The following is a 21,470-nucleotide window of genomic DNA, read 5'->3' on the forward strand; positions in this document are numbered from 1 at the left end:
AGTTAGGGGCGAGATCAGGCCGGCAGGGGAGGGCAGTTGGGGTGATCAGGCAGGCAGGCAGAGACAGGGGCAATCAGGCAGGCAGGCAAGTGAGTGGTTAGAAGCCAGCGGTCCCAGATTGCGAGAGGGATGTCCAGTTGGAGAGGGTGCAGGCTGGGCTGAGGGAACCCCACCCTCCACAAATTTCATGCAGCAGGCCACTAGTCTATATTAATAAAAGGGTAATATGCTAATTAGACCAGATAGACTGGACATCTTCCAGACGTCCTTCCAGACAAAGCCACGGCAGCTGCGAGGGCTGAGGAGGGCCGGCAGTGGCAGCAGCAGAGGGGCTGATGGGGGTGGTGCCTTCCCCTGATCAGCCCGGTCACCTCCCGCAGAGGGAGGTCAGAGGCAGTAGCAGCAGTGAGGTGATGGGGGAAGCACCTTCCCCTGATCAGCCTGGTCGCCTCCCACAGAAGCAGGGAGTGGGCCTAAGCCGTCAGTAGGACATCCCCTGAGTGCTCCCAGACTGTGAGAGGGGGCAGGCCGGGCTGAGGGGGACCCCCCCCCCCCGGCAGTGCACGAATTTTCATGCACCTGGCCTCTAGTTATTGAATTAAAACCTTTCCTTAAAAGATCCTAATCATTGTTATTTGGCAACAAAAATGGACCTTGGAAAAATCACTCCAAAAATCAGAATTTGTGTCAGAATCTGTATGTTTTAAAATAGAGAACTATCCATTGTTAAATGTTAGTAATATTAATAAAAATAACTAACAGAGTATAGTTTCAGTTCGTGAGAATAGTTTCACAAATTCTTAACAAGCAAATAGAAAATATTTCATGCAATATAATTTCTTTCTGGGGCTCAAAAGACAAAATTAGTAATAAAGCACACATAAGAATAAAGGTTATAGTCATAATCTTACAAAGACTAATGCTATCATAATTATAAAAGTTTTAACTAATTTGATCCTGATTCCTTCAAAATCCAAAAGTTAGAGCACAAGTTTAAAGTAAAGCACTCATTCATATTTTCTAAAAACAAATGAGAACTTAAAAGGAAATTCCTTCAGGCACCTTAGGAAACAACCTAGCCCAGTTCCATTTATCGCCAGAAATCTATGCCTGAGCTGTTGATAAAATAGGTATTTTACTTAATCATTGTTTTTCAGTCAGAGCCCTGCTCACTCTGCTAGAAAGTCCTATGTCTTTCAACAATTATCAATTCCTCATTACCTTTAGCTGGCACATGGGTGATGACAACTGACTGGCAGGGTAAAAGGCACCTCTATGTCACTTACCAAGTTTAGAATTATGGAGAAAAAAAAACAAAAAACACTACCATATCTTTAAACACTACCATATCTTTAAAATCGCTAGAGAAAGCTTTTATAAAATGTTCAAGAGATTCAGTTTCTCTATCGCTTTGTGCAATTTACTTGACTTTTAGAATTTAGATATATTTTAATACACACAGTATTGCGTACATGCCCTTTTCAATTTTTCTCAAGAGACATATTTTACCTGTAAGGTTTTATCAGCTCCACAAGAAGCTATTCTGTGGCCGTCCTCAGAAAAGCAAGCATGGTACACAGCATCTGTATGGGGGCGGACAACTAAGCGAGAGAGATTCTTGATGTTCTTTTTGTTTCTAAATACAAGGAAAAAAGGAACAGAAACCCAACAAGTGAGAATAAACTTCAGTAATAAACTGTCTTTTAGCTTAGTTATATTCCCCAAAATACAAAATTCTTAAAATTAAATTGCCAACATGGAAATGACAGCATAGAAGATCACCTGAAGGAAAAAAGCATAATATAACAAACTTGGCATTTTAAGAGAAGTGCAGGAAGGCCGGGGAGGGTTGGGGGGTGGGTAAGAGATCAACCGAAGGACTTGTATGCATGCATATAAGCATAACCAATGGACACAAGACACTGAGGGGTATGGGAGGCTAGGGGAAGGTCAAGGGGAGAAAAAAAAAAGGAGACATATATAATACTCTTTGTAATACTTTAAGCAATAAAACAATTTAAAAAATAAAAAAAAGAGAAGTGCCACCCTATATCAAGCAACCTGTCATGTGTTACAAATGTCACTGAGTTGGAAGAAATCTAGTTAATCAGATACACATCACCTTCTATTTTCCTTTGATGCTTTAATAATAATATGTACACCTGCCATTATGATGATGTACTTTAAAACCGCTCTTCCCAGAGGAAGAAGAAAAAGGTAAAGATAAAATTATGAACAACAAATACACATCTATCAACAAGTGAATCTAAAAATCAAGTGAATAAATAATCTGATGAACAGAATAAACTGGTGAATATAATAGAATCAGGGCATAGAAAGGGAGTGGACTGACTATTCTCGGGGGGGAAAGAGGTGTTGGGGGTGCGGGAAGAGACTGGACAAAAATCGTACACCTACAGATGAGGACAGTGGTGGGGGGGTAAGGGCAGAGGGTGGGGTGGGAACCAGGTGGAGGGGAGCTATGGGGGGGGGGGGGGAGAGGAACAACTGTAATAATCTGAACAATAAAGATTTAATTTTAAAAAAATGCTCCAAAAATAGAGCAGGAGATTACCCAGAACTGTGAACTAAATAAAAAAAATAAAAAATAAAAAACCGCTCTCCTCTAAGTACAATTATTCAGATATAGAGAAAAAGTAAATAAAGCAATGTTATTTTCTGTGTATCGTAATCTACTGAATACTAACTATCCCACAGGTATAAATATTATATTATTTTTCATGGGCTAAAGAACAAAAGGGTAATGGAATATAACATATACTTAAAATGAGAAAAGTATCAGAACAGTCAGGATTTCTGTGTCAGTAACTCTCAGTACAAGAATATATGTTAAATGGTTTCGTGCTTAATTTAAGAGTCAAAGTTTGGCCCTAGCCAGTTTGGCTCAATGGATAGTGGGGCCTAAGGGTTGAAGGGTCTCTGGTTCGATTCCAGTCAAGAGTGTGTACTTCAGTTGCAGGCTCGATCCCTGGCCCTAGTTGGGGCTCATATGGGAGGCAACCAATTGATGTGTCTCTCTTTCACATCAATGTTTCTGTCTATTCTCTCTCTCTCTCTCTCTCTCTCCCTCTCTCTCCCTCTCTCTCTCTCTCTCTCTCCCCCCCCCCCCCCCGCTTCCTCCCTCAGTAAGGCACGCAAGCCTAATCAAGTCTCAGCCTCTGTGCCTGTTTTCTCATTTGTAAAATAGGGCAAATAATATTTAATAGTACCTTATAAGGTTGTTCTAAAGATAAAATGAGTAAGATGTGAGCTTACTGTATATTACAGGCATGAAAAAGATGATATTTTAGCTTTCCTTTTACTAACTGATAAGATTAAGATTACTAATTGATAAAAGCAAAACTGAATGGCGTCTTTTAGAAGTTAGAAGAATCATGATTCAGGGAAAGTTTAATAAGGACTAAGTGCAAGACAAAGTGCTAATCCAGCGGTTCTCAACCCTTTGGGGGTCGAATGACCCTTTCACAGGGGTTACCTAAGACCATCGGAAAACACATATATAATTACATATTGTTTTTGTGATTAATCACTATGCTTTAATTATGTTCAATTTGTAACAATGAAAATACATCCTGCATATCAGATATTTACATTATGATTCATAACAGTAGCAAAATTACAGTTATGAAGTAGCAACGAAAATAATTTTATGGTTGGGGGTCACCACAACATGAAGAACTGTATTAAAGGGTCGCGACATTAGGAAGATTGAGAACCACTGTGCTAATCATTTTATACCCGATATCTCATTTAATCTTCAAAAAAATTGTACTTACCTAAAAGGACTGTTATCTCTATTTTACTTAGGAGAAAGGAGAGGAAGCTATAACTTGTTCAAAAATCATAAAACTGTGATTTTAGAAAGGAGACTCAAAAGTAGGTTTGTGGCTTCAAAGCCCATGTTCTTCACTACTTATTGTATTACACTAAGTAAAGCATTTGGTGTGAATATTTAGAATGGCTTGTCAAAATGCCATACAGACAAGCATCTATTTCTATGGACTCTTTGAACATGTATGTTTCTCCTATGCTTACTTCTCTAAAACTTTCCAATAAGTAAGAATGCTTATTAAAAGTTCCAGCCTTTCTGAAGAACTGTAGTTAAATCTTCCTGGAGTGAACTTATTCACTACCTGAAAAAATAATGATATAATTAGCACACTGTTCCCTTTGGTCTCTCCTAACCTACTTACATCCACTCCAGGTAAAGCACTCCGTTATCGACCTCCTGCTTGGCCTGCAGCTTAGCTTGCTGATAAACTTCTGAAGTTTCCGGCTCACAGAGACCCAACTGTACAATACTAGGAAATGGTTGTCGTCCAAGAAGATGTCCATTTAAAGATAAAAACTCCTGGAAATTCTCACAGACTGCATAATCCTATGAACAAACTGAAATCTCTTAGAAACATAACCAGAGCCAACATTTTTCTGTTTCTGTGATCTCATCACTTTAAAGGTTTAAATAACGTATCTCTATGTGAGCTAAACTTGAATAACCAACCACTTAGGTAACAAATATAGACTTTTAAACATAGGATGAAAATCTCATTATCAAAGTACTACTTTCTTAATACATTCTTTAAAAACAATAACAAAAAAAAAAAAAAAAAAAAACACTGAACACTTTACTTCTTCAAATTTCAAAACTCAATCCTACTCACATTCCCAATAGGCTAGGAAGCAAAATAATTAGAATAATCAAAGGTCAAAATAAGAAAATTCTCTTTCTTCATTCCTTTCTATTCTGCTCGTCCCCACTATTAAACCCTAGAATTAAATGTCAGAAAAAGCATGTCCTTTCAGGACTTACTTGTTGAATGAATATATACCTTTTCATCCAGTATATCCCTGTATTCCACAAATTCATGAATCAGATGAGCAGGGCCTACAAGTTCTGTTTTTGCTTTAATCCAATCCAGGGAAAACATTAAAGCACAAAGTTCCTTTTAAAAAAAAAAATAATAATAAGATCAGGAGCCCTGTTAAAGAAATCAGAGAATTTTAAGTCTACCATCATTATCCTAACACTACTGAAACTTAGCAGTCACTCAAATTTAAGGACAAAAAGGAAACTATTGAAAAGAAAAACAGCCGAAACCGGTTTGGCTCAGTGGATGGAGCATCAGCCTGCGGACTGAAAGGTCCCAGGTTCGATTCCGGTCAAGGGCATGTACCTTGGTTGCGGGCATATCCCCAGTGGGAGATGTGCAGGAGGCAGCTGATCGATGTTTCTCTCTCATCGATGTTTCTAACTCTCTATCTCTCTCCCTTCCTCTCTGTAAAAAATCAATAAAATATATTAAAAAAAGAAAAGAAAAGAAAAACATAACTAGCCCTGGCCGGTTTGGCTCAGTGGATGGGGCGTCGGCTTGTGGACTGAAGCGTCCCAGGTTCGATTCCGGTCAAGGGCATGTATCTTGGTTGCGGGCACATCCCCAGTGGGGAGTGTGCAGGAGGCAGCTGATCGATGTTTCTAGCTCTCTATCCCTCTCCCTTCCTCTCTATAAAAAATCAATAAAATATATTTAAAAAAATAAAAATAAAAAAAGAAACACATAAATAGTTCCAAAGAAACATAAAATGGACCTCACACCTTAACTCAAAATAAATTTTAGTTGGATTAAAGACTTAAATATAAAATAGAAAACTTCAGAAAAAACTAGAACAGATAAATATTTCTATAAGCCTGCAATAAAGGAAATGTTTGCAGACATGACACCAAAGTAAATTACAAAAAAGAAAAATGGTGTATTTAATAACATAAAAACTCAAACCTTCAATATAGTAGAAAACAATATAAATAAATTTGAAGACAAAAATATAAACCAGGAAAAAAAATTTTATAACAGGTATAATAGATGATAGTATTAATAGACTAAAAATGACTATTCATTCAGTTTTATAGAAAATTCTTCAAAAATAAGAAAAAGATAAACACCCCAATATAAAAAACAGGTAAAGGCAATGAATGAGAACCAATTCACAAAATAAAAAGCACAAATTTTTTTTTCTACCACCACCAGGCTGGAACCTTAGTTTCTTCATTTTGTAAATGGAGATACTAGTAGCCCTATCTCACAGGGTTGTGATAAAACTTTAAATGAGTTAGTATGTGTAAAATACTTGGAACAAATCCTGGTGCATAGTAAATACTTAGTAAATTTTAGCTGTTATTATTATAACAACCCTATCTCAATATTTAACCATTACCATTGCCTTCATGGAATATAATTTATCTCAAGCAATAGCTAATTCCATTTACCTATCATGGCTCATAGGCAGTTATTTACATGAGCAAGGATAAAGACTGGGACAAATTCAACCTAAAGTATTTCAATGAGAAAGTAACATGTTATCTAAACTCTCTGTGCACATACTTAATTACAAAGTCATTACTTAATCCTCTACCTCTAAACTCACTTTAATCTTGGATGGGAACATTGGTACCATTTTAATTAATTTTAAAAGATGAATAAAAACTTTTTAAAGAATTCTTTTTCATTGTGTTTTCTTAAAAGAATCTTTGAAACAGGGTCTAACTTGGTGAAAACTTCAGTGTTGGGCTGCCTGTGTAAGACTTACCCATCACAAACTATTTTTTAATATCAGATTTCTAAAGACTAACAGAAATGATAAGAATATCAGCTGGAATCAGAGCAAATTAACACTGTCTTACACTATTGGTAGTGATGTAAGTCAAAGCAACCCTTCTCTAGAGTACAGTTCAGCAGTCTGTATTAAAATTAAAAGTGGCCCACAAATTACACTTACAAATATGTGTGCTAAGACAATAATCAGATAAGTATGCTTATGCAAGCTAATTGATCAACTGGTTAATCATAATGTAGCTACACAATGAAATAGTATGCAGCTTTAAAAATTATGTCGCTCTACATAAATTGACATAAAAAGATGACCACGTAATATAATTAAGTAAAAAATAAAACACAATAGCCAAAACCGGTTTGGCTCAGTGGATGGAGCGTCGGACTGAGGGGTCCTGGGTTCGATTCCTGTCAAGGGCATGTGCCTTGGTTGCGGGCACATCCCCGGTGGGAGGTGTGCGGGAGGCGGCTGGTCGATGTTTCTCTCTCATCAATGTTTCTAACTCTCTATCCCTCTCCCTTCCTCTCTGTAAAAAATCAATAAAAATATATTTAAAAAAATAAATAAATAAAAAATAAATAAATAAAACACAAGATAGTCCGGCCGATGGTTGAGCATTGACCTATGAACCAGTGACCTCCGGTCAGGGCACATGTCCAGGTTGTGGGCTTAATCACCAGTGGGGGTTGTGCAGGAGGCAGCCGATGGATGATTCTCTCTCATCATTGATGTTTCTATCTATCTCTCCCTCTCTCTTCCTCTCTGAAATCAATTTAAAAAAATTTTTAAGTGGAGCTTTTTTTAAATACTTGGACCTATTAATTCCACTTCAAAGAATTTTCAAAGGAAATATAGGTACAAAGACAGAATACTCATTACAGCATCATAAAAGCGAAAAAACTGAAAACAACCTAAATGTTTAACAATTATAGTTTGGTTAACTAAATTAGGGCATTGATATTTATTGGAATACCTTAAAAAAAACACCATGCCCCAGCCAGTTTGGCTCAGTGGATAGAGTGTTGGCCCATGGACTGAAGGGTCCCGGGTTCAATTCCAGTCAAGGGCATGTACCTCAGTTGCAGGCTCAATCCCAGGCCTTGATCAGGGAGTGTGTGGGAGGCAACCAATCAATGTGTCTCTCTCGTATTGATGTCTCTCTATCCCTCCCTCCCTCCCTCCCTCTCTAAAAATCAATGGAAAAATATCCTCAGGGAAGATGACCAAAAAAAAACAACCACCAAACTACAGCACCATTTTTGTAACCAAGAAATAATGTACCTAAGCAGAGAAAAATAACTCATCTTGGCCAGTAGTTCAGTGGTTAGAGCATTGGCCTGAGCACCAAAGGGTCTCAGGTTTGATTCCCAGTCAAGGGCATATACCTTGATTGCAGGTTTGATCCCTACCCAGGTCAGGGCATGTACGGGAGACAACAAATCGATGTGTCTCTCTCACATCAATGTTTCTCTTTCTCTCTCTCCCTCCTACCTCTCTCCCGTCCATGCTCTCAAAAAAAGAAAATCAATGGAAAAAATATCCTCAGATGAGGATTAATAAACAAAAAAATGAAAGAAAGAAAAGAAAAACTACTCAAAGTTTTCCAAAATGTTAACATTTTTAATAGTTAGCTGATAGTTGACTTCAAATATCATCTGTGTGTTAATGGTTCCCAAATGTTATCTTTAGTCCATAATCTTCCCCAGAAACCTTGATTTATACATCCATCTACATCAGGAGTGGGCAAACTTTTTGACTTGAGGGCCCCAATGGGTTCTTAAACTGGACCGGAGGGCCAGAGCAAAAGCATGGATGGAGTGTTTGTGTGAACTAATATAAATTCAAAGTAAACATCATTACATAAAAGGGTACGGTCTTTTTTTTTTTTTTAGTTTTATTCATTTCAAACGGGCCAGATCCGGCCCACGGGCCGTAGTTTGCCCACGGCTGATCTACATGCTTAATATTTCCAGTTAGATGTCTTAATGAGTATCAGATTTAATATACTCAAAATGAGTTCTTAATCTTCACCCTGCCCCCAAAAATACTTGTTCTACCCACAGACATCGCCATCTCAATTCATGGCAACTCTTATCCTTCTATTGCACAAACTTGAAGTCATCTTTGACTCTTCTCTTTTACAATGCCTATCAAATCCATCAGCAAATGATGAAGATTCTACCCCTATATCATCACTTTCTTTCTCCTACATGCTTTTTTCTTCTTCTGAGCACTTACTGCCCTCTGACATAGTATGCATTTATTTGTCCACTGTCAGTCTCCCCAAGAATGTAAGTTCAATGACAGGAGGGACTCTGTAACATAGCCTCACAATGAATAACAATAACAGTATATAGCAGGCATTTAATAAATATTTTTGTTGATTTCATAGAGGAAGGGAGAGGGAGAAAGAGATAGAAACATCAATGATGAGAGAGAATCATCGATCAGCTGCACCCTGCACGTCCCCCACTTGGGGATAGAGCCTGCAACTCGAGCATGTGCCCTGACCAGGAATCGAACTCTTACCTCCTGGTTCATAGGTTGAAACTCAACCACCAACCCACACCAGCTGGGCTAATAAATATTTTTTGAATGAATGAATATACTTCGCCACCCTCCGTTCCCTCTCAAAACTTAAAAACAAATTCATACTGCCTATAAAGAAAAGCTACTGGTAAGAAAAAAATGAATTTTCAGGTGGTTTATTTACTACACTTACTAAGGTACCTTTTTTAAAAAAATCACTGCAAGTAAAAATAGTAGCAAAAACAAAAATGCTTACATAGTCTATAATTCTATTTTTATAAATTAAAAAAATTCTAAACATAGGAATAAATAAAAGTGAGATAAAAGAAAATAACTTTTAAGTCAGTCCTCTTACTTTGTGCATATTGGCACTGGCCATATGATAGGCCAGGAAATTGTACCAGTACATGCAGTCCTCCTGATCTGGTGAAAGAGCGTGTAGCTGGTGATGTCTCTGGAACTGCGTGATTATCTTCTTATGCAGATCCTGAAACACAAAGGAAACGTTTCAGAGGACAGAAACAATTTCATAACCTAAACAATACAGAAACACCAGCTTTCAAAGCTATTTAAGAATATACAGAAGCCGAAACGGGTTTGGCTCAGTGGATAGAGCGTCGGCCTATGGACTGAAAGGTCCCAGGTTTGATTCCGGTCAAGGGCATGTACCTGGGTTGCGGGCACATCCCCAGTAGATGTGCAGGAGGCAGCTGATCGATGTTTCTCTCTCATTGATGTTTCTAACTCTCTATCTCTCTCCCTTCCTCTCTGTAAAAAATCAATAAAATATATATAAAAAAAAGAATATACTGAAAATATTTCCATAAGATACTTATTAATTACAAAAAGAAAAAATAGCAGCTTTACAGTGGAGATACTGGTAGATACTACTTTAATGAAGTGATCAATGGTAACATCACTGATATAAGATGTATCAACACCCTGATATGATTCACCGAGAAGGACATAATTTCATTTCTGTGGTATTCTTTTTTTTTTTTTAAATTATTAGTTAAGGTATTACAAATGTGTCCTCATCCCCCCCATTAACCCCCAACCTCCCCCGCCCCCCCCGCCCCGCACACTCATGCTCCCATCCCCCTGTTGTCCATGTCCATTGGTTTGGCTTATATACATGTATACAAGTCCTTCGATTGATCTCTTCCCCTTACCCCCGCCCTCCCCTACTTTCCTTCTGGGGATTGATAGCCTGATCGCTGTTTCTCAGTCTTTGGGTCTGTCCCTTTTCATCAGTCTATGTTGTTCTCTATAATCCACAAATGAGTGAGATCATGTGGTATTTATCTTTCTCTGCCTGGCTTATTTCACTTAGCATAATGCTCTCCAGTTCCATCCATGCTGTTGCAAAAGGCAAGAGTTCCTTTTTTTTTTTTACCGCAGCATAGTATTCCATCGTGTATATGTACCACAGTTTTCTAATCCATTCATCTGCTGATGGGCACTTAGGCTGTTTCCAAATCTTAGCTATGGTGAATTGTGCTGCTATGAACATAGGGGTGCATATATCCTTTCTGATTGGCGTTTCTGGTTTCTTGGGATATATTCCTAGTAGTGGGATCACTGGGTCAAATGGGAGTTCCATTTTTGGTTTTTTGAGGTAGCTCCATAACTGTTCTCCACAGTGGCTACACAAGTCTGCATTCCCACCAGCAGTGCACAAGTGTTCCTTTTTCTCCACATCCTCTCCAACCTTGTTGTTTGTTGATTTGTTGATGATAGCCATTCTGACAGGTGTGAGATGATAACGCATTGTCGTTTTGATTTGCATCTCTCGTATAATTAGTGACTTTGAGCATGTTTTCATATGTCTTTCGGCCTTCTGTATGTCCTCTTTCGAAAAGTGTCTATCTAGGTCCGTTGCCCATTTTTTTATTGGATTGTTTATCTTCCTTTTGTTAAGTTTCATGAGATCCCTGTAAATGTTGGAAATTAAACCCTTATCGGTGGTATCATTGGCAAATATGTTCTCCCATGTATTGGGTCTCCTTGTTGTTTTGTTGATGGTTTCCTTTGCTGTGCAAAAGCTTTTTATTTTGATGTAGTCCCATTTGTTTATTTTCTCTTTAGTTTCCATTGCCCTAGGAGCATTATCAGAGAAGAAATTCCTTCGGCATATGTTTGCGATTTCGCTGCCTGTGGATTCCTCTAGTATTTTTATGGTTTCCCGTCTTACGTTTAAGTCTTTTATCCATTTTGAGTTTATTTTTGTATATGGTGTGAGTTGGTGGTCTAGTTTCATCTTTTTGCATGTATCTGTCCAATTTTCCCAACACCATTTATTGAAGAGACTGTCTTGACTCCATTGTATGCTCTTGCCTCCTTTGTCGAATATTAATTGGGCATAGTGGTTTGAGTCGATTTCTGGGGTCTCTATTCTATTCCATTGATCTATATGTCTGTTCTTGTGCCAGTACCACGCTGTTCTTGCCAAAAATATATAACCTTGCTCTAGTCAGAAGAAAATATAAGATAAACCTAAAGACAGTATGCAAAATAACTATCTAGGTATGGTGAAGGCTTGGGGAGGGGTAGAAGCGGGGACGGGGGATGTCAATTGGGGAAAGAAGGGGGACATCTGTAATACTTTCAACAATAAAGATAATTTTTTTAAAAAAAACTAGCTAGTACTCCTCAAAAGTGACCATGAAAGATAAAGAAAACAGGAATTTTCATAGATTTGAGGAAAATAAGGAAACATGACAATTTAATGCAATATGGGATCCTGAATTGGATTTGGACCACAAAAAAAGACATTAGTGGGAAAGCTGGCAAAAGTCAAAGTCTGTGAATTAGTAACATTATAGTTACATAAAGGTATTAATTTTGGGAGGAACCTGGTGAAGGGTTTATGCACAAAATCTCTGTACTATCTTGTAACTATTCCGTGTCTAAAATTACTTAAAAATATTCAACAATAAAGAATTATTTTTAAAAATAATAAAATACAAACAAAAAAATTATTTCAAAATAAAAAGCTAAAAAAAGAGCATACAGAGGTGCAAGTACCTGAAGCTGGCTGCGGTTTTGCTCTGTAAGGAAATCTACCTGAAGATCATGCAAATAGTAGCAAAATGATTTGCCATTCCGATCACAGAATAATAGAGACTTATTAACAAACTCTTGCAGTATGTCTTCAACTTCTTCAGTCTCCATGTCCCAGAGAACACATAGCACCTAGGAATCAAAATAAAATGAGCAGGACTGCAGACAAGGTGTAAACACACCCAAAAATCGTATCTCAAAGCCCTGAAGAAGAATCTATTTCATAAGAAGCAGCTCAACCATTCCTCAAGATAGAAAAGAGAAAGAAGCCAGCTGCTTCTCCAGCTTCACAAGAACCACTGAAAATTAGGTAACCCGTTCCAGTTCAACATCAAGCCCTTGATGGAGGCTGAACCTTCCACCCCACCACCTCAGTCACATGGGTCTTATCTTTCCAGTATCCTCTGTAACAATATCCTTGATACTGTATCCAAGGTTGCATGCCATAAATACCCAGTGATGCGGATTCTTGATCCTTTTATTACCTTCGTAGGCACCTTAACATCCTTCTGAAAGATGGAAAGATCTGTGTAATAACTTTTGATGTCTTCTCTGAGCATGTCAACACTTATAGACATGGCTTCATCCAGAGCCTCATAATCATAAGATGAAGATTTCCTTATCCTCTTAAATTGCTTATTCTGAAGTTGCCTGAGGTAGTACTCCCAGCGTTTGGGAAAATCACGTAAAAGTGCACCAATTAAAGACACTACAAGAGGAGAACCTAAAAAAAAAAGTCACTGTGTTAATATCGTCTCATTTCAGAATCACTACTAAGTTAAGAATCAATTTATTGCTGCAGGTTATCCAAAGCCTTAAAGTATTTTTAACTCTTGGATTCATTTTAGGTATTTATTGTAAGGAAGTTATTAGAAATAATCAATATTTCATTAAGCATATTCATCACAGAATTACTTAATGACAAAATCTTAACAGAAATGACTGAATTAAAGCATGTCACTGGTAAATTCTTTTCAAAAGATATTTAATGGCATTGTAAAATGCTCAAGATTTGTTATGTAAAAAGGACAAGATTTTAAATGATGTATACCACATTATAATCTTGACTATTTTTCCAAAGTTGTATGTCCTAAAAGACTAGAAAAAATACTCTCATGACACTAATAATTATCAGATTATGATAATTTTCTTTATAGATTCACACAGTTCCAAAAGGAATATGCATCAGCTTTAGAATTATACAAATGAAGTATTTTTTTCTAAGTTTAAGATTTTTTTTAAAGTCAATTAACTCAAAACCAAGTATCTACTTAATGGCAGAAAGAAAAATAAGAAGGTATTTCTATGGAGTAACAACAATGGAAAAAGTAATCTTCAATGCTGATTTGACTACATAAAAGTTTCAATTTCTGGCCCTAGCTGGGTGGCTCAGTTGGCAGGAGCATCGTCTTGTACACCAAAAGGTTGTGTGTTTGATTCCCAGTCAGGGCACATACCAGTCGGGGTGCACACCGGAGCAACCAATCAATGCCTCTCTCTCTCTCTCTCTCTCTCTCTCTCTGTCTCTCTCAAATCCATAAAACATATCCTCAGATGAGTATTTTTTTTAAAGTTTAAATTTCTGTATTTGAAAAAGACTATAAATGAGATTTAAAGGTAGACAAAAAACTAGGGAAAATATTTTGGGGGGGGGAAACATGAAAAAAGGCTAATAGCTTCAATAGAGTACCTAAAAGTCAATAAAAATACTTATATCACAAAAGAAAAGCGAGTCAAGAATAATTTATTAAAATGCAAAAATTCAATATATATTGCCGAAACCGGTTTGGCTCAGTGGATGGAGCGTCGGCCTGCGGACTGAAAGGTCCCAGGTTCGATTCCGGTCAAGGGCATGTACCTTGGTTGCAGGCACATCCCCAGTGGGGGGTGTGCAGGAGGCAGCTGGTTGATGTTTCTCTCTCATCGATGTTTCTAACTCTCTATCTCTCTCCTTTCCTCTCTGTAAAAACTCAATAAAATATATTAAAAAAAAATCAATATATAAGTAAAAAAGTTAACTTCATAAGTAAAAAAATGTAAATTAAGAAGACAAAACCAGTTTTTACTTTAAAATTAGAATACTATTTTTATAAAATCACAACCAAAAGAATTTTAAGCTCTCGCTATATTTTTGTTCTTTGACAGCAGAAGTCACGTCTTTATGCTAAGATGCTGCAGGTGTTCACTTAGTATTATTTTAATGAATGAATGAATACCAAAACATCATGACACATTTAGGTTATTATACATTTAGGGTATCAGAGAAGGACCTAAAATACTAAATATTCTAGTAAAGTTTCTGGATGTTCCTGTGCTAAATTGTCATTTTCATTAACTTAATTTACACAACAGGGTAAATTAACATTTCTAGAACCCCCTCATATACAAAATAAATAACTCTACCTTTACATTCTTTTATAATACTATGGGCTTCTTCTGGCAAATCTGCTTTCTTCATATTTACAAAAAGGGATAAAATTTCAAGTCCTTTTTCTTTTCCTAAGCCACTCTCCACAGAGACTACATATTTTGGACCTGCAAAATCACAAGGTATGATAAATAATTTGGTGTGCCACATGTATAAATGTAATTGAATTAAAACATAAAGGTAGTAAAAACTAAATTAACAATCCTTACCCATTACTGAATCGGTAACACTCTTGTCTCTGGTTGTAAGGAGAATCTGACACTGATTGTCAAAAGCCTTCAATACCCAAGGATCCCAAACATCATCCAAGATCAACAGAGACCTAATTAAAAGAACTATATTGAGTCACTAATGACATTTTAAGCTTCCTTTAAAAAAAGAGAATGCCACTACTGCCATATCCCTTTCACAATACAGGGATAGGCCAAAAGTAGGATTACAGTTGTGAGTACATGAATGTCTAATCTTGTATTATTATTTATTAATTATTGTATTATTTTCCATACGAAAATAAACCAATACTTTTGCTCACCAATGTATTGATTCAAATAAGGAAAAAATTTTTGAACCTTCCCCTTCCTCCCACCTTCAAGGCATATTGAAATTAAGGGCCCTCTAAAAAGAGGGCTCTAAGTATTAGAAATCAGCAACCTAGTGCCTAAAAAGACTATCCATGTAATGGGATGTTTCCTATTCAGTCTTTAAGCATCAAAAAGAAATGGCAACTAGGCTCAGGTTAGCACTAGACTTAATCATAGAACAATGATGATTTTTAACCTTTTTTACTTACAAAACCAGCCATTTCATATGTTCCAACCTAACAGAATATACTAGCAAGATTACTTTTCATTTGGTTCACTAGTGGGGTGTTTTCCATCCAAGAAATCAGTTCATAATGACAAAGAACCTCTGTGTCAATTCCTGACTGGTCTCTCCAAAAACTTTTTTAAACTCACCAGAACAAATGAGAAAAAATGCAACTAAAACCTGATAGCATAATTACACACTAACATTTTTGTCTGAATGGCACACTACTTCTGAACACTACAAAAAAAGTACATACACAGGTTGGAAAATTGCAGAAGCATAAACCAAAATAAGGCTGAGAGAAAAACAAAATGATTGGTATCATAAGCCATGTCCGATACATCTGACAGCAATTATAATGTTTTCCTAAACACAAATCACTTTCATTTTGCAAAGGGAAGTGGTATTAGGAAGATACTGAGCAAGAAAAAGAGAAACGGTTAGTGGTCTCAATTCTATTTTCTCGAAAAGAATAGATACCAGTGACTATCAAGGGGAAGGGGAGATGATAGAGCAGGGGTGGGCAAATTTTTTGACTCGAGGGCCACAATGGGTTCTTAAACTGGACCGGAGGGCCGGAACAAAAGCATGGATGGAGTGTTTGTGTGAACTAATATAAATTCAAAGTAAACATCATTACATAAAAGGGTATGGTCTCTTTTTTCAATAGTTTTATTCATTTCAAACGGGCCGGATCTGGCCCGTGGGCCGTAGTTTGCCCACAGCTGTGATAGAGGGAACTGGAAGAGAAAAAAGCCAGAAAAAGGAAGCTTCCCTCAAATAAGTAGCCATCATAATCATCTAAAAGAAGCTTTCTCCAAAAATTAATCCTCTCACCTGATATCCTGATATTAATCCCCTTACCAATTTGAAAATCACTGCCATACTCAGCAACTGTTACATATGACAGTGTATGTACTACATCATCAAGTGCATCTGTACCATCACTTAATTCTCACCCAATTTACTGTTACACTCCCAAGAATGCTTTACTCATCTCTGTTCTTGCAGCACTGACCCAGGCACAAAACTCAATGCTACTTAAATGAGCAAATGAAAGGAACGGCCACTAGATCATGGAAATTAAACTATTGATTGAATCTCCAGCTATCCCTTCCACACAAATAGCAACTGAGCTGCTGTCTCCCTTCTGGTTTAGTGAAAACTGTGAAATAGCTGGTAACAGTGCCTAGCACATAATTATATTGGTACTAGAGGCCTGGTGCACAAATTCGTGAATCAGTGGGGTCCCTCAGCCTAGCATGCAGGATCGGGCCAAAACCAGCTCTCCAACATCCCTGGAGGGTTGCTGGGTTGTGAGAGAACACAGGCCAGGCTGAGGGACCCCACCAGTGCACAATCGGGGCCGGGGAGGGACGCGGGAGGTTGGCCAACCAGGGAGGGACTGTGGGAGGGCTCCAGGGCGTGTCCAGCCCGTCTCACTCAGTCCCGATTGGCTGGACCCCAGCAGTAAGCTAACCTACCAATTGGAGCGTCTGCCCCCTGGTGGTCAGTGCACATCAGAGTGACTGGTCAACCAGTAAACTGTCTGCACCCTGGTGGTCAGTGCATATCATAGCTAGTGGTTGAGCGGCCTTAGCATATCATTAGCACATTATGCTTTGAGTAGAGGCCCAGTGCATGAAATTCGTACATGGGGGGCAGTGTGTGTGTAATCCCTCAGCCAAGCCTGCACCCTCTCAAATCTGGGGCCCCTCAAGGGATGTCCGACTGCCCATGGGATAGGGCCTAAACAGACAGTCGAACATTCCTCTCAATCCAGGACTGCTGGCTCCCAACCGCTTGCCTGCCTGATTGCCTCTAACCGCTTCTGCCTGCCAGCCTGATCACCCCCTAACCACTCCCCTGCCAGCCTGATCGACACCTAACTGCTCCCCTACTGGCCCGATTGCCCCTAATTGCCCTCCCCTGCCAGCCTGGTCACCCCAACTGCCCTCCCCTGCTGGCCCAGTCGCCCCTAACTGCCCTCCCCTGCTGGCCAGGGTTCCCCCCCAACTGCCCTCCTCTGCCAGCTTGGGTCCCCCCAACTGCCTTCGCGTGCAGTTCTGGGTGCCCCCAACTGCCCTCCTCTGCCAGCCCAGTCACCCCCAACTGCCCTCCCCTGCTGGCCATTTTGTGGCAGCCATCTGTGTCCACATGGGGGTGGCCATCTTGTGTGTTGGAGTGATGGTCAATTTGCATATTACCTCTATTATATAGGATTGGTTGAACAGATGACTGGACACAGCATATTAGGCTTTATTATATAGGAGGATTTGTTGAATGAATTAATGAATTATTAAAATAAACAAATAAAATAAACTCAAAGTACATGAAAACAGACGAATTACATGTATACCCCAAAACTAATTCAACACAATAGAAGGGTCCCAATTAAAAAAAAAATCCTTCCTGACTCAGTTGCTTAAATTTATTCTGTCTCTTGTTCTAGATTTATTGTGCCTCTTGTTAACCCCTTAGAAACAATGCTCAGAGTAACAAGCTTGCATTTTCTAGCAAAGACCACTCATCTACTTAAGAAATATTTCTTGAGAGCCAACAATCCTATTTAACACATTGCGTACTGCATAGAAATCTCTAAGACATACACCAGGGACCGCACATTTTTGGGCAACTGCACATTATTTAAATCATCATAATGCACTTTAGGTGTTGTTTTTCAATAATTATAACATTCTGCCGAAACCGGTTTGGCTCAGTGGATAGAGCGTCGGCCTGCGGACTGAGAGGTCCCGGGTTCGATTCCGGTCAAGGGCATGTACCTGGGTTGTGGGCATATCCCCAGTAGGAGATGTGCAGGAGGCAGCTGATCGATGTTTCTAACTCTCTATCCCTCTCCCTTCCTCTCTGTAAAAAATCAATAAAATATAAAAAAATAATAATAATAATAATAATAACATTTTTATTTACAAAAACAATTAAACAATTAAAGTTCCTAATACTTTTTTAACGTATGGTACTGCGTAAAACATTTTCCTCTATGAAGAGGGACCAAACAAAATTTACATAAGTATCTAGATTCGCTCCTTTTTCCATGGGCGTGAGAAAACGAGAACACTTGTGAGCGGTCCTTAACAGATGGCGCGCGAAACACGAGAAAACTCCTGAGCGGTACGAAATGTGTTAATAAAGAGGTAATATGCAAATTAACCCTTACCCCCAACACGATGGCTGCCTACGGCCAGCACAGTAGGGGGGTTAGTGAGGGACAACCTAACGACTGAACAAGCAGGCTGCGTAGGGCGACCAGGCCGGCAGGGGGCTTAGTGAGAAATGACCAAACAGTGAAACCTCGCCCCACCAGCCAGAAGAACCACCACAGCTGTGAACAGCACCCACCAGAGGAGCTGCTGCCAACTGAAGAGCAGCTGCTACCGCAACCGCCCGAAGAGCAGCCACAGACCAAGGAGTCACTGCCACCAAGGGAGCAACCACTGAACAACTCAACGTCTAGATATGTCAGTGAGATCAAACATGGGTAGACAAAGAAACCCCCAAAGGAAAGAGAAGGAGGACTCTCCAGAAAAGCAGCTAAGTAATACAGAGGCATGCAACATGACAGATAAAGAATTCAGAATAAGGGTCCTAGAGTGCATAAACCGGATGGAGGAAAAAATCGACAACCTCTGCAAGAAGCAAGAAGAAACAGATGAAAAAATCGACAACATCTGCAAGAAGCAAGAAGAAACAGATGAAAAAATCGATAACATATGGAAGAAGCTAGAAGAAACAGATGAAAAAATCAACAACTTAAGTAAGACCCAAGAAGAAATGAAGAGTGATATAGCTGCAGTGAAAAACTCCATTGAAAGTATCAACAGTAGACTAGGAGAAGCAGAGGACCGAATTAGTGAATTAGAAGACAAGGAAGCAAAACACACCCAAAATGTACTGCAATTGGAGAAAAAAATTAAAAGACAGGAGGAGAGCCTAAGGGAGCTTTGGGACAACATGAAACGAAACAACATACGAATAATAGGAGTACCAGAACAACAGAAGGATGAACAAGGATTAGAAAACCTATTAGAAGGAATAATATCAGAAAACTTCCCTGAGGTGGGGAAGAAAAAAGTCACACAAGCCCAGAGAGTCCCAAACAAGGTGAACCCGAAAAGACCCACACCAAGACACATCATAATTACCATGGCAAATGTTCAGGACAAAGAGAGAATCTTACAGGCTGCAAGAGAGAGACGGAAAGTTACATACAAGGGATCTCCCATTAGATTGTCAAATGATTTCTCAACAGAAACACATCAGGCCAGAAAAGAATGGACTGAAATTTACAAAGTGATGCAAAGCAAAGGACTGAATCCAAGAATACTCTATCCAGCAAGGCTATCATTCAAACTTGAAGGGGAAATAAGAAGCTTCACAGACAAAAAAAGGCTAAGGGAGTTTATCACCACCAAGCCAGCAATGCAAGGAATGCTAAAGGGACTGGTATAAAAAGAAGAAATAAAAAGCTCAGAAAGAAAACAGCCACACACACACAAAGAAATGGCTACAAACAAGTACCTTTCAATAATAACTTTAAACGTAAATGGACTAAATGCTCCAACCAAAAGATATCGAGTGGCTGAATGGATAAAAAAACATGACCCATACATCTGCTGTCTACAAGAAACCCACCTCATTACAAGGGACTCTCACAGACTGAAAGTGAAAGGATGGAAAAATATCTTTCAGGCAAATGGAAAGGAAAAGAAAGCTGGGGTAGCAATATTTATATCGGACAAAATAGACCTCAAAGTGAAGGCCATAACAAGAGATAAGGAAGGCCACTTCATAATACTAAAGGGATCAATACAACAAGAAGATATAACCCTGGTAAACATATATGCACCCAATGCAGGAGCACCCAAATTCATAAAAAAAACTCCTGGAAGATATCAAAGGAGAGATCGACAACAATACAATCATAGTAGGAGACTTTAATACACCACTGACAGCACTGGATAAGCCCTCTAAACAAACAATCAGCAAAGATACAGCAATCCTAAATGACTCACTAGATCAGATGGACTTAATAGACATCTTCAGAACACTTCACCCCAAAGCCAGGGAATATACATTCTACTCAAATGCTCATAAGACATATTCAAAAATAGACCATATATTGGGTCACAAGCAAAGTATCCCCAAATTCAAGAAGATTGAAATCATAAAAAGCGTCTTCGCAGACCACGACGGCATAATATTAGAAATAAACTACAATAAAAACAACCCAAAATACTCAAATACCTGGAAGCTGAATAGCATGCTATTAAATATTGATTGGGTTACCAATGAGATCAAAGAAGAAATTAAAAACATCCTGGAAACTAATGACAATGAAAACACAACAATCCAAAACCTATGGGATGCAATGAAAGCAGTCCTGAGAGGGAAGTTTATAGCTCTACAGGCCTATCTCAAAAAACAAGAAAAAATGGTAGTAAATCATCTAACTCTACAACTCAAAGAATTAGAAAGAGAGCAACAAGAAAACCCCAGAGTGAGCAGAAGGAAGGAGATAATAAAGCTTAGAGCAGAAATAAATGACATAGAGACCAAAAAAACAATACAGAAAATCAATGAAACCAAGAGCTGGTTCTTTGAAAGGATAAACAAGATTGACAAACCTCTAGCCAGACTCACCAAGAAGCAGAGAGAGAGGACCCAAATAAATAAAATCAGAAACGATAGAGGCGAAATAACAACAGACCCCACAGAAATACAAATGACTGTTAAAAAATACTATGGACAGCTCTACTCCAACAAATTAGACAACCTGGAGGAAATGGACAAATTCCTAGAAAAATACAACATTCCAAAACTCAATCAGGAAGAATCTAAAAAATCTCAACAGGCCAATAACCATGGAAGAAATTGAAGCAGTCATCAAAAAGCTTCCATCAAACAAAAGCCCAGGACCAGACGGCTTCACAGGGGAGTTTTACCAAACATTCAAGGAAGAACTAAAACCTATCCTCCTCAGACTACTACAAAAAAT

The 21,470-nt window shown here is 38.5% G+C and overlaps 1 protein-coding gene across 7 annotated transcripts in view; it reads right to left on the reverse strand.

Moving 5' to 3' along the window:
- APAF1 (apoptotic peptidase activating factor 1) overlaps positions 1 to 21,470 on the reverse strand; it is a 94,145-nt gene that overhangs the window by 56,510 nt on the left and 16,165 nt on the right. For 5 of the 7 annotated variants that reach the window (XM_059681904.1, XM_059681905.1, XM_059681903.1 and 2 more), the window contains exons 6-13: positions 14,857 to 14,969; positions 14,623 to 14,754; positions 12,705 to 12,943; positions 12,184 to 12,351; positions 9,512 to 9,643; positions 4,851 to 4,964; positions 4,215 to 4,399; positions 1,510 to 1,636 (exon numbers count right to left, since the gene is read on the reverse strand). In XM_059681904.1, coding sequence (XP_059537887.1) covers positions 1,510 to 1,636; positions 4,215 to 4,399; positions 4,851 to 4,964; positions 9,512 to 9,643; positions 12,184 to 12,351; positions 12,705 to 12,943; positions 14,623 to 14,754; positions 14,857 to 14,969 — 1,210 coding nt within the window. Of the gene's footprint in view, positions 1 to 1,509; positions 1,637 to 4,214; positions 4,400 to 4,850; positions 5,001 to 9,511; positions 9,644 to 12,183; positions 12,352 to 12,704; positions 12,944 to 14,622; positions 14,755 to 14,856; positions 14,970 to 21,470 lie in introns of those variants that run through there. The other 2 variants (XM_059681906.1, XM_059681907.1) reach the window with 2 other exon arrangements.

Source organism: Myotis daubentonii, chromosome 2 (assembly GCF_963259705.1).
Source record: "Myotis daubentonii chromosome 2, mMyoDau2.1, whole genome shotgun sequence".
NCBI lineage: Eukaryota > Metazoa > Chordata > Mammalia > Chiroptera > Vespertilionidae > Myotis > Myotis daubentonii.